Source organism: Narcine bancroftii, chromosome 5 (genome assembly GCF_036971445.1).
Source record: "Narcine bancroftii isolate sNarBan1 chromosome 5, sNarBan1.hap1, whole genome shotgun sequence".
NCBI classification, from domain to species: Eukaryota; Metazoa; Chordata; class Chondrichthyes; order Torpediniformes; family Narcinidae; genus Narcine; species Narcine bancroftii.
Window position 1 is genome coordinate 78,829,161 of NC_091473.1, and position 13,834 is coordinate 78,842,994.

Below are 13,834 nucleotides of genomic sequence, written 5' to 3' on the forward strand. Positions count from 1 at the left end.
CCAAAGCCGGGGAGAGATGGGAGTCGGACTTGGGCATAACAATCAATGAAGAGTGGTGGCAAGACCTGCGTCTGGATAGCCACATACAGGATGGTGCAATACAATTTCTTGCACCAAATGTACCTCAAACCACAAAAAAATTACATAAATCAAAGCCAGAAATTTCAGAAATGTGTTTCAGGTGTAGTGTGGAGGTTGGAACTTTTGTCCACTCCACCGGGCTATGTACAAAGGTAGGATCTTTCTGGGAAGACCTGCGGGACATTCTAAAAAAAAATCACAAGTGGATTTTCCACAGGATCCAGAAGTGTACCTTTTGGGAGACATTGGGGGTGTGAGTTTTAGACTGTCCAAATATCAAATTTTGTTCATGAAGGTCACCCTGGCAGTAGCCAGGAAGTGTTTAGCTGTTTCATGGAAGTATGACTCCCAACTAAATATCACAGGATGGAATATGGAAATGCAGAGTTGCATTCCCCTGGAGAAAAAAATCACATACAATCTCAGGAAGAAACACGACACATTTGTTAAGGGGTGGCAACTTTACTTGAAATATATTGGCAAATAGATTGATTAGTTTACCCTCCCCCCACCCCAAAATACTGTAGCAATCCATCCTAGAAGGGAAATGAAGGTGTTCAAAGAAGTGGGGGACATGATACAGGTGATGTGTTTCTTTCAGTTTCACTTTACGTTTTTTTTTAAACTTTTAAAAATTTAATTGTACCAATGTAATTTAATTGACTGTATTTTCAGTTGTACGAAGGTGGGGGGGGGGGTGGTGAGGAGGTATGAGGGCGATAAATACCAACTTTATATGTGACATGAATTTTAAAAAAAATTATATGATTTGTTTGAATTTTAAGAGTCTGAAAATTAAAATATTCAAATAAAAAAGTCAGTCATCCACATTTCAAAACCTATTAAGTAGATGCATATTCTTTGTAATCAGCAAAGGTAACCACTTGAAAACAAATTTACATTGGACAAACTGAAATGAAATGACTTTGTACCTTGGTCTGTGTCATGACAAGTGTGAACACCGAGTGAGACCTGGAACTCTTTTCATTCATGCCTGTGGCCGCAGTAGCTCTTTGTTTGTTCCCCAATTCTAACCACCCCTGATAGGGAAAGATTAAAACAAATAAAGTACCTTCAATAACTAGTTGTTACATATTATAACTAATTGTAAAATCATGACCTTTTATACCCTACAGATGACGACCATTTCCTTTTAACTCAGAATACGTCTATATGACCTGTATATACTTACATATATATCTGCATAAGAGGTGACAACATTCCTGGGAAATAAAAAAAACTAATGTGAAATATTGGCATTAAGGTAGAAGATGAATATAGCAGGAAATTAAACAAAGCTTTGGAAGCTCTCTTATAAACAATGAGACCATCTTGAAATTCAGAATGTCTAAATAAATGAAGGATATGTAAGTGATCTTGCCCTTTCATCTTTCTTTCACTGATTCTTTTAAGAAAATTAGTACATTAAAAAAAAGCAAGTACTTGTCCAAAATGTGAAAACCATTCATAGACACAACAATATTTGATTCAAGGTTTGTGACCACATAGTGGGAAATAAACACCTTTCAACTTGTAAAACTTGAGTCAGATTTTAATTGCACAGATTCCAAGTGCTTGTGCAAAGGATCCTGTGGTCCAGAGCGGTTTTGCATCAGAGTCCAGATCCCGACACATCAGTCAGACACAGGCATTACAGAACCTCTCTCTACATGTGGTCACTGAACTAAGAAAAACATTGAGAGCAGTAATGTCAGCCTCTATGTATAAAACCTACACAATTAACCTACCAAAACAAAAACATTTAAAACTTTAATGAAACCAAACCAAAACCCTTTTTCCTCTGCCAATTTTAATAGGTTTGCCATATCAGGTTAATGTGGCTTGAGTTCAAAAATCGAAGATTTCCCAGAGACAGAAAATATGTGGAAGTCAACAAAGAGTTCAAATGAACATAAGAGAAGTACAGACACTGGTGGTCACAAAACTGCACCAGAATCTCTGCTTGGTAACAGTTCAGATAAGGGCATCTTTGCCAGCAGATTGATGTTGCCCTATTAACATTTCAACTTTGAGCAACAATTGGGATGTGTTGGCAACAGGAGAGACAAAAACAAACTTAACCCAATAAAAGACTCAATAATTGAAGAATGGAGAGGACTAGGGAAATATCAACAAAAACACCAGTACATGGTCCAAAATATTTGAAAGGAAAATCACCTTCAAGTGAAAGGAAAGAAGTGGCATGGAGGTGAGGTGAGGTGAGGTGAGTGGAGTTGCTGCTTTTCAGCTCCAGCAACCAAAGTTCAATCCTGACCTCAGGTGCTAACTGCATGTAGCTCATATCTTATCTATGCTGTTGGGTACTCTGCAGTTTCAAAAATATGCAGGTTGGTGGGTCAGTCAACTGTAGTAAATTTCCCCTGGTGTGCAGGGAGAGATAGAATCTGGGATAATTAATGGGAAAATTAAATTAATGTAGGACGAAAGTCTAAACAGGTGCTGAATGGTGGGTGTGGTTTGATTGCCCTGCTTCAAAACTACCTCTCTGTGACTCCAAAATGATCTTTCACTCCACTTCTAATGATAAATTCTTAATCATCACTGCAGACCTTGAAAAGGCTATCCTTTCCCATCTTGTCACCTTTACAATGCTTGAGAAAATATCATTGAATGCAACAAACGAACCATCCAGAAGCACCACACAGACTTACGAAGAGAGATCGGCAACATAAGGTCCGAAGACTGGATGTTCTCTCACTCGCAGCTGCATATAACAAAAAAAATTAAAAATATTGCAATACAATGTATAATACACAAAGACAAATTCATTTGTCTCATAACAATGACTATTGCCTGCCACGAATGCTACCAGATCTGCTGAATTCCTCCAGCATTTTGTGTATTGCTCCAGTTTTACAGCATCTATCGTCTCTCTTGTTTACATACTACCTATTTAGTACTTCAAATGAAGCCAAGTGAGAAACTACTTAGATTCCATCTGACTGGTGTTAATAGGCAACAATTCTCTGAAGCACAGTGGATGTGTTTGGTGCAATGACTCACAAACATCTGGTGGACACAATCTGAATTGTTAATTTCCACCAAGTCAGTGATTCTCAACCATTTTCTTTCTACTCACATACCACTTTAAGTATTCCCTATGCCATAGGTGCTCTGTGATTAGTAAGGGATTGCTTAAGGTGGTATGTGAGTGGAAAGGGAATGTTGAAAATCACTGCTCTTGACCCAATTGTTTCAGAAATATTTTGCTTGAGAAAAATTGTCATTTGCCCATTTCCTTTAGAGTTTTGAAACCGTGCACTAACGAGTCAATTAGGTTCGATTAAAACAGTGGTTTTCAAATGTTTTCTTCCCACCCACATACCACCTTAAGCAATCCCTTACTAATCACAGAGCACCTATAGCATAGGGAATACTTAAAGTGGTACATGAGTGGAAATAAAAAGGTTGAGAACCACTGCATTAAGTGAACAGAACCCAATTTCCCCTCTAACGTATCCAGCCATTCAATTACATCATGGCTGACCCATCTCCCTGTATCTGTATCTGTGTCTCATATCATTAAAATAGCTTCCATTCACAGGAATCAACCAAATCTATCTCAACTTAATATCTGACTACTGTTTGCAAAGTGATTCAAAGTTTTTAGATCCAGCTGTCAAGTCAAGTTTATTGTCATCTGCTTGTACAAGTACAACCCGACAAAATGGGACCTCCAGTCCTGAGTCCAAAAAAAAAATAAAATCAGACATATAACCAGACATAACACATGAAAAACAATACATAATGCAGGACAAGAATTTCATGAATAGAAATAAATATTGTTTCATGAATATGAGAGTCTCGGATGGCTAGTGTGAGCAATTTCTTTGGTCATTCAGTATTCTCACTGTCCATAAGAAGCTGTTCCTCAGCCTGGTGGTGCTGGCTCTGATACTCCTGTATCTCTTTACTGACGGGAACAGCTGAAAGATGCTGTGTGCAGGGTGGAAGGGGTCCTCAATAATTTTATGATATAGGGGGAGGGTAGAGTGGGAAGCGCAGAAGGGAGACTCCAGTAATCCTCTCTGCTACACTTATGGTCCTGTGGATTGACCTCCGATGCATTTCTCTGCAACAACTGTACCAGTGTGGTCAGCTGGCCAGGATACACTTGATAGAGCTCCAATAGAATGTTTACATAATGGTGGCCAGTTGACTACCTGCTTCATCCTTCTCAGGAAGTGCAATTGCTTTTGTGCCTTCCAGTGAGGAGATGGTGAGTGTCCACAATGGGTCACTAGTGTTCAGTGGTTCTCAACCTTTTTCTTTCCACTCACATACCACTTTAACCAATCCCTATGCCATCAGTACTCTGTGATTAGTAAAGGATTGCTTAAGGTGGTGGTATGTGAGTGGGAAGGGAAGATTGAGAACCTTTGCTCTAGACCCAATTGTTCCTGAAATATTTTGCTTAAGAAAAATTGACATTGGCCCACTTCCTTTGGAGTTATGAAACCGTGCATATAACGAGCCAATTAGGTACGATTAAAACAATGGTTTTCAAACTTTTTCTTCCACCCACATACCACCTTAACCAATCTCTTACTAATTACAGAGCACCTATGGCATAGGGTTTACTTAAAATGATATGTGAGTGGAAAGGAAAAGGTTGAGAATCACTGAGTTAAGTGAATTCCGAGGAACTTGGTACTCTCCACTCTCTACTACAGAGTTGTTGATGTGTAATGGAGGGTGGTTGCTCCTGGTTCACTTGAAGTCCATGATCATCTCCTTCATCTTGCCCAGATTGAGACTCAGGTTGTTACTCTTACACCATTTCATGAGATTTTCAACCTCTTCTCTGTCATGAGACTCATCACTGTTGGTGATGAGGCCAACTACTGTTGTGTCATCTGCAATCTCGATGACATTGTTGGAGCTGAATCTAGCAATACATCCATAGATCAGTAGCAGGAACAGGAGCAGGCTGAGCACACAGCCCTGAGTGTGCCAGTGCTCAGCGTGATGGTTCCTAATGTTCTGCTGCCAACCTGGACAAACTATGGTCTTTCCGTCAGGAAGTCCAGTATCTAGTTACAGAGAAAGGTGTTGAGTCCCAGCGAGGACTGCTTCTCCACCAACTTCTGAGAAATGGTAGTATTCAATGCAGAGTTGAAATCAATGAATAAACAGCAGCCTGAAATATGAGGCGTCATTCTTCAGATGGGTCAGGATGGATTGAGTGACAAGGTTATAGCATTGTCTATGGAACAGTTTCTTCTATAGATGAATTGAAAAGGGTCCAGGGTCTCTGGGAGGTGTGCTTTGATCCGTTCCATCACCAGACACTTGAAGCATTTCAAAATGGTGGAGGTTAGTGCCACACTGCAGTAGTCATTGAGGCCTGTTATTGTCACCCTCTTGGGTACCAGGATAGTGGTGGCTATCTTTAACCCAGCAGATACAATGGACTGTGTCAGTGAGGTGCTGGAGATGTCCATGAAAACCTCTGACAATTGGCCTGAGTAGTCCTTCAATACCAAACTAGGTATGTTGTCTAGTCCCGCCACCTTGTGTGGATTCACCTTCGATAGGATTCCCCTCACCTCGGCTATACAGGGGGACCATTCGTCGGGGGGACCATTCGTCGGGGGGACCATTCGTCGGGGGGACCATTCGTCGGGGGGACCATTCGTCGGGGGGACCATTCGTCGGGGGGACCATTCGTCAGGGGGGACCATTCGTCAGGGGGGACCATTCGTCAGGGGGGACCATTCATCAGGGGGATGTGGAACTTTCTTAGGTGTCATTGTGTTCTTCTCATCAAACCGTGCATAGATGATGTTCAGTCTGTCCAGAAGGGAAGCGTCATTGTCCTCAACCTGCAAAGTTGACTTGTAATCCATTATAGTCTTGATCCCATGCCACATGTGCCTCGTGTCACCAGTGTGGCACAGCTGTCTGTGGATTTGCCTTCCGCATGCATGTTACAGGAACTGAATTTTAAACATTTTAAATGAATAAAGTTTGAATAAAGATAAGCTTTAGCTCAGCAAACTGCTTTTTCAGACTTACTGATTGCTTTACTTCCATTTTTCCATTTCCACCAACCAATAAATCATGAATTTTCTCATTGTAGACTTCAAAGTAGCTCATTTCAAAACAGTAAGCAACCTATGAAAGCAAAGAGAAATATAGTTGACATGATAGTTTACAATCACCACTTCCTGCAACCACAACCCACTCAAAAAAATTATAACACAAGGTACAGTATATCCAGAAAGTATCAAGTCACAAGAGCCACACATGCTGACTGATTGTGCCCATAGAACTAGACAATGGGATTACATTGTTACATCAATGGAATAGTAATCCAGATGCCATAATTATTAAGAGAAATTAGTTTAAATCCCGCAAAGTAACTGAGGAATTTAATTATATAATTCTGGAAGTAAAGAGAGCATCATTGATAATTATTATAAAACTATCTATATGAAATAAAAGCTAATTTGGTTCACTAACATCCTTTATGAAAGGTAACTCTGTGCCACAGCAAAATACAGTCTTTCCACTACAAGAGGAAATTGCCTCCATTTAAGTATAATTGAGAATGGACAATACTGTAATACTGTACCAGTTATGCCCACATGCCACAAATCAATTCTTAAAAATTCCAAATCCAGTGTTTTGCAAAAGACAAAATTAATCAGGTTAAGAAAGTTGCTGAATTAACAAATCAGATTTTTTTTGCAAGAAATGTTTTTATTTTCAATTTTCAAGGAGAATTTTACTCCTTGCACCTGGTAAAATTAGACAGATGGTGAGGTGAAATCACGATGAAACTTGCTTGCTGTCAACCTCAGGGGAACAAAAGAAATATCAAGGACAATCATCTGACACCAATATTCCTTTCTTAAAATTACAATCAAACAAGAAAATGACTCACCATCTTTCTCAAGGGCAATTAGATTTGGCAAATAACTGGACTTATTACCCAAAATGTTAACTCTATCTTTTTCTTACCAAGCACAACCATTCTAAGGAGACCAAAGTGCAAGATGACAACAATTGGTACATCATATTATAATTGTATAAGACTTAATGAGACCACATTTGAGTATTGAGTGCAGTTCCGGTCACGCCGCTATAGGAAGGTTAGCATTAAGCTGACACAGAAAAGATTCACAAGGTTATGACCAGAGGGTTTGAGTTCTTAGAAGAAACTGGATAGGCTAGAGCTTTTTTCTCTAGAATATAGTAATCTGAGGGGTGACTTTATAGACTTCATTGAAGGGCATAGACAAGTTGAATGGTTACCATCTTCTCCCCAAGAATAAGGGAGTCTCTATGAGAGTGAATAGGTTTATAACTGAGAAAAATTTCAAAGGTCAACTTCCCCCCTCCCCTCCAAACACAGGACAGTAGGCATGTAGTAAGAGTCACTGGAGGAAGATGTAAACATGGACACAATTATTAAGTTACAAAACATTTAAGCAGGTACATAGATTTAGAGGGATATTGGCCAAATGGAGGATAATGATTCTGGCTCAGGTCAGCAACTTGGCTAGGCCGAAGGACCTATTTCCAATGCTGTATATCTCCATTACTATGACACCGATCGTTTCCAGCTTCTTTTGTTCTTGTTTATTTCTACCAATGATACGATCAAATAAATGTAGAATAAGTACTGCTCATATCAATCTGGTCATAAATTTATTGATTGCCAATGCAGAATAAACAGATGCGACTTTCCCACCTGCTGAAAACTGCAGGAAGAACAATCAGGACTGAAAAACTTAGAGGGGGATCCTTTAAAGCAAAACATATTTCTCGCTGGACTAGGAGGAGTTGGGTCACAAAAATAGAGTATATTTTTCCTTTTCCCATTTCATTGAGCATATTTCAGCTTATGAATTATTCAACTGCCAATGTTAATCAAACTTGCTCTTTATTTCTCACTTTCAGCCATTCAATGCCTAACAATCCTCTGCAATTGATATAAGAACAAAAATTGGACCAGCTTTAGGTACCCTTTGAAGCAGTAACTACTTTCAAAATCATGCATAATTTCAACATTCTCCTGCATTATCCCCATAATCCTCTGATTCTCTTGGAGATTCTGTGATGGAGAATGCCATTAACTAACAAGAATTTAAGAGATTGCTCATCAGTCCAAATTAATAATCATCTGAGACTTGGTATATTTGCCTTTTGTGTGCCTTTACAGGGTAAAACCATAGAATGCTACAGAACAGAAAACAGGCTATTTGGCCTTTCTAGTCTGTGTCGACCATTACTCTGCTAGCCCCATTGATCTGCTTCCATTCCATAACCCTCCAGACCTCTCCCATCCATGTATCTATCCAATTTATTCTTAAAACTTAAGATCGAGCCCACATTCACATCATCGGATGGCAGCTCATTACACAATCCCACAACTCTGAGCTGCTCGAACATTCCCCCAAACCCTTCCCCTTTCAGCTTAAAACTATGACCTCTCATATTTATCTCCCCCAATCTAATGGAAAAAGCCTTCTTGAGTCCACTCTATCTATACCTCTCATAATCCTGCAAACCTCTATCAAATCTCCCCTCATTCTTCTATACAGCAAGGAATAAAGTCCTAACCTGTTTAATCTTTCCCTGTAACTCAACTCCTGAAGACCCGGTAATATCCAAGTAAATCTTCTCTGCACTCTTTCAATCTTATTGATATCCTTCCTGCAGTTAGGCGACCAGAATTGCACACAATATTCCAAATGTAAACAAGCCAAAAATCTCACTGTGAAACTCTGTGAATTTTTATGTGTTCCCATTTTAGCAGATCAGCTCTCATGCATTTGAATTTTAAAAAAAACTTAATTTTCTTCCAAAAGACAGACGTACCCTGTGAATCATTCCCATGTGCAGATAAATGGGATGAATATAAATAGAGGCAATATTTTGGGTCTATGGCCCTTTGACAGAACTTGCAAAGAGACATATACAAGTAAATTCTCAGAAGGAAAGAAGGTGGAGATTGTGAAGAACCAAGGGAATATCTACAATCAGGCAAGCTGAAAGAGCTTTATTGCAAAGAAACTGAAATAGAAATAAACACGTAATACTACAATTATTTTGAGCAATGGTGATAGCAAACGTAAATTACTGGGTACAGTTTGGTCTCTTGGGGTCATACAGCACAGACTCTATGGCACACCATGACCATCCCAACCATCCATTTTACTGTGAATGCTTCATGCAGATATAATACACGTGGCTTTAACTTTTCTTTGGTGTCATGTAAGTAATTAATGCCTCATTAATTTTTTTAATCTTTATCCCTTCTTAACCTATTTTAATCAAAAGCAATACTCTGCTCTTCAGCCTGGCCATCTCCAATACCAATTTTAAATTTTCTCTTTTTTTTTTTAAATCCTCCCAAAACGCACATTTCTTCATTAATTGAAAATGACATCACACTCCGATTGGCCTGATAATTCACACAGAGCCAAGTCGCTTCTCCATCATCCTCCAGAATTACTTTCCTTTTCATCTCCCCAATCCCTTACCACATTGCCATAATTTGCTCTCTAAACTTCCAGACTTTACACTCAGCAAGCAAGGAATGAAGAAGGTAGTATCTGTTCGTTAAATCAAAGTGAGACACATGAAAAACTGCTCCTAGGTGCTCTTCGTTTTTGTGTTTTGCAGCCATATTGTCCTTTCCAAGACCTGTCACTGGCTGCCTTCAATCATGTCCACAGGTTTCGGTCTGGAGTTCACAATTTGTATGTAAATTAGTCTGGGAGTTTAAATATCACCGGAGCTTGACTCCACCCCTGTCCTGGATTCTTGCATTAAAATTCAAACCATAGCTCTGGACAGATTTTCAAAAATATATACTAATTATCCACAAATATATAATTAAACAACTTAGTTTTTAGATCATATGAAACTACAATAAAACCTCTGGAATCTGGCATCTATGGGGATTATTAGATGCTGGATAAGTGTATTTTCTGGTTGCTTGAGAATTACTCTTACAATGCCAAATACACCTGCAGTTTAAAAGACAAAAATACTATCCTGTACAGACAATGAACAAAATTCACTTCCAAGTCACCTTTATTTATCATTCATACTATGCTCACATGGTAAAGACGAGACAGCGCTTTACCGCACGAATTTATATATTCATGACTTGAATAAATATATAAATCTTAAAGCATTTTACTTTATTTTCACTTTCTTTGAAAACATTTAACAGTCGCAGCATTTACAAGTTCCTCCCCTCCACAAAGCCGCCCAAAAGACAATAACATTATAGATAATTAAACTCTCCCACCAAGTTTACAGATAAAGCATCTGACCAGGACCACTCTTACTAAGAGATAAAGAGACACTTTAAGAGAGTCATCCCACGGCGAACAGCATCAATCAGCGCTTCATCCTGGGTGACAGCATTGCTGTTTCAAGCAACTTTATTCAAACAGCTGCTACAAGTAAAGCACGACCAAGGCACTCTGCTGGCTGAATATTTGCCCCCAGTCTTCACAAAGTTTGTGTCTAACTTCAGAGAGCATTTACTTTTACAATTTTAAATGCATATTTTATTCTTATTTATTTACATTTTTTTTAAATTTATGTTCCTTGATTTTTTTTGCTGGATGCTTGAGGCTGCCAGTTGCTTGAATTTTGAATTCAAGGTGTTTTACTGTACATCATTACAAATTGTGCAAAACATTTTTTGATAGAATACCAACCTGCTGTTGAGGTTTTGCTACCCTAGCAAACAGCTGTTCACAGAATCTTGGAATGACTCCTTTGTCACTGAACCCCATCATTCTTTTAAAAAATAAAAGATACTTATTAAAGCTATTTTAATTACATAAACTTCCTTTTCAAATCATTAAAAGGAATCAATAGCTGCATTATACAAGTCAAAAATATTGCAACAGCAACCCTGTACATCGGTTAGCATCTCATTAAAAATGTAAATAATAACAATTTGACAATCAAATACTTAATATTCCAATTTATGTTAACAAAGCAATTTTTAAATTAAGAAAGTTGTTCTTGCAATGAAGAGTAAGGAATATCAATTATATTGTAAATTTTGTTTGAAAAAAAATTACATTTAAAATAGCAATTTAATCTGGTGCAATTCTTTGGCTTGGCTTCGCGGACGAAGATTTATGGAGGGGGTAAAAAGTCCACGTCAGCTGCAGGCTCGTTTGTGGCTGACCAGTCCGATGCGGGACAGGCAGACACGATTGCAGCGGTTGCAAGGGAAAATTGGTTGGTTGGGGTTGGGTGTTGGGTTTTTTCCTCCTTTGCCTTTTGTCAGTGAGGTGGGCTCTGCGGTCTTCTTCAAAGGAGGCTGCTGCCCGCCAAACTGTGAGGCGCCAAGATGCACGGTTTGAGGCGTTATCAGCCCACTGGCGGTGGTCAATGTGGCAGGTACCAAGAGATTTCTTTAGGCAGTCCTTGTACCTTTTCTTTGGTGCACCTCTGTCACGGTGGCCAGTGGAGAGCTCGCCATATAATACGATCTTGGGAAGGCGATGGTCCTCCATTCTGGAGACGTGACCCAACCCTTCTCCATTAACAATGGCGTGAAGCAAGGCTGTGTTCTGGTGCAATTAGTGTTGGATGAAAGTGCTAATTACCCAAGAAATTTCTATTGAATTATTCCAGACACTCCATTTTGCTAATCCATAGGCATGTTCATCAGTGGTCATGTAGACCAGTGGTTCTCAACCATTTTCTTGCCAGTCACATATCACTTTAAGTATTCCCTATGCCATAGGTGCTCTGCGATTAGTAAGATGGAATGTGGGTGTTAAGAAAAAAGTTTGAAAACCACTGCTTTAATCACATCTAATTGACTCATATGTGCAAGGTTTCACAACTCCAAAGAAAATGGGCCAATGACAAATTTTCTCAAGCAAAATATTTTAGTAACAGTTGGGTCTAGAGAAGTGATTCTCAACCTTCCCACTCACATACCACCTTAAGCAATCCTTTATTAAATCACAGAGCACTGATGGCATAGGGATTATTTAAAGTGAGTGGAAAGAAGGTTGAGAACCACTGATGTAGACAACAACACATATTCAGAAATATAATAACCCAACATGTCGAATTATCTTGAACTTACGTATATGACTTTCCAGAGCCAGTCTGCCCATATGCAAAGAGACACGTGTTGTATCCATCAAAAGCTTTTTCCAGCAGAGGGAGTCCTACTTTGTTATACACAGTTTCTTGGCTGGAAAATTCAGGATGCGATTCATCAAATGACCAAAATGAAAAGTCATAAGTGAATGAGAAAATGTGATTAGAGTCTGGATGTTTCACAATCGTATCACGCCCTTTCATGGAAACTACCACTTGTGCATTTTCATTTTTTTCTCTGAATAAAAAAAGAGAAAGTGTTAAACTATTGAGAGAAGTTTTACATCATGAATAAAGAATTTTAAGAATATAGGAACTTTGAAAATAAACCAGTTGCATTTTCAAATATGTTACTCTATTGGGTGTCAATCTTTCTACTATTATGTTGACTACACATTGACTTTAATTTTCTATTTTAAGGTTTTTTTTAATCCATTTCTCTTCATAATTCCTCAAATTAGCTGCACTACTGTAGCACTGTCCTTTCAAGAACCATTTGTAGAATGGTAGGGAATGAAGCTTCCCAACTTCAAGTGGATTTGGCATAAAGGAAGAAGATAAAATGGAGCGAGTAAAAAAAAAAAAAAAAAATTTTTTTTAAAAGACATGAACCTGCACAACATTCAGGTTTAGAATGTGTGTAATGATTGATTAACATTTTCCTTTTCCCTACTGATTTTTTTTTAGTAAAAACGGGACCAAATATTCTTCGGAATTGAACACAGTGATGGACTGGAAGAGCTAAGTTCAGCTCAATTTCAACAGTGGATTGGCATTGGGATTGGGTCCCGAGCACTGTCAACGGCACAGGAGCAGCATTGGTATGTAGTTTCATTTAAATAAATTATTTGAATTCTTATCAACATTAATTCCTAAATATTTAATTGCAACAATCTGCCATTTAAATTTTGTCCTTTTCTTAACTTGAACATATTCTGTCTCAATCATTGGCGTCACTTGGAAGGAGTCACGTGATGAAGTAGTGGCCGGGTTGAACAAGCCCTCTCCAGAATTTTTTTTTTTAAAGTTTGGAAAAAACAGAGCTCAACAAATATAAAACTCAAGAAATAGAAGATAAAGTTACAGAGAAGAACCAGAAGATGGCACCCAAAAAAGAGAAAGTAAGAACAATGGAAAAAAGGAAGGAAAAATCACTGGAGAAGTAAGAAGAAGACCTTACCTGCACGCAGGAGCAGGAAGCTACGGTGATGAAGAGCAGCCGATCTCCAAGGTTGGTGAGTGCCCTGCTAAGTGGACTCCAAAAATGGCTCTCAGAGCCAAACAAAATTGTGCAGTTTGCAATCAAAGATAAAGTGAACACCGGCGGGAGGGGGGCTCAGCCGAGGAGCAGGCAGCTACAATGTGACCAGCTGAGGGACGCCCGGCATCGGGGCACTCAGCTGGAGAAACAAAATAACAGCGAGGAAAGGATCGAGGAGCCTGAAGAGGGAGAACGGCAGCAAGGTGACTGACGACAAGAGGATCAACAGCAGGAGGCTCGACCAAGACACAGAAGTAATTCATCAGAAAAAGCAGAGACACAGATACGAAGAAGATGAATAAGAAGATGACGACGCCGACGACACAAACACAGGTACAGATACAGAAGAGGAAGAAGAAGACCAAGATC

At 39.0% G+C, this 13,834-nt stretch overlaps 1 protein-coding gene across 7 annotated transcripts in view; it reads right to left on the reverse strand.

Moving 5' to 3' along the window:
* Positions 1–13,834, reverse strand: part of kif14 (kinesin family member 14) — a 154,258-nt gene that overhangs the window by 97,131 nt on the left and 43,293 nt on the right. For 6 of the 7 annotated variants that reach the window (XM_069937935.1, XM_069937934.1, XM_069937932.1 and 3 more), the window contains exons 3-8: positions 12,188–12,442; positions 10,791–10,872; positions 6,121–6,219; positions 2,754–2,806; positions 1,274–1,304; positions 1,014–1,121 (exon numbers count right to left, since the gene is read on the reverse strand). In XM_069937935.1, coding sequence (XP_069794036.1) covers positions 1,014–1,121; positions 1,274–1,304; positions 2,754–2,806; positions 6,121–6,219; positions 10,791–10,872; positions 12,188–12,442 — 628 coding nt within the window. The remainder of the gene's footprint in view (positions 1–1,013; positions 1,122–1,273; positions 1,305–2,753; positions 2,807–6,120; positions 6,220–10,790; positions 10,873–12,187; positions 12,443–13,834) is intronic. The other variant, XM_069937936.1, reaches the window with a different exon arrangement.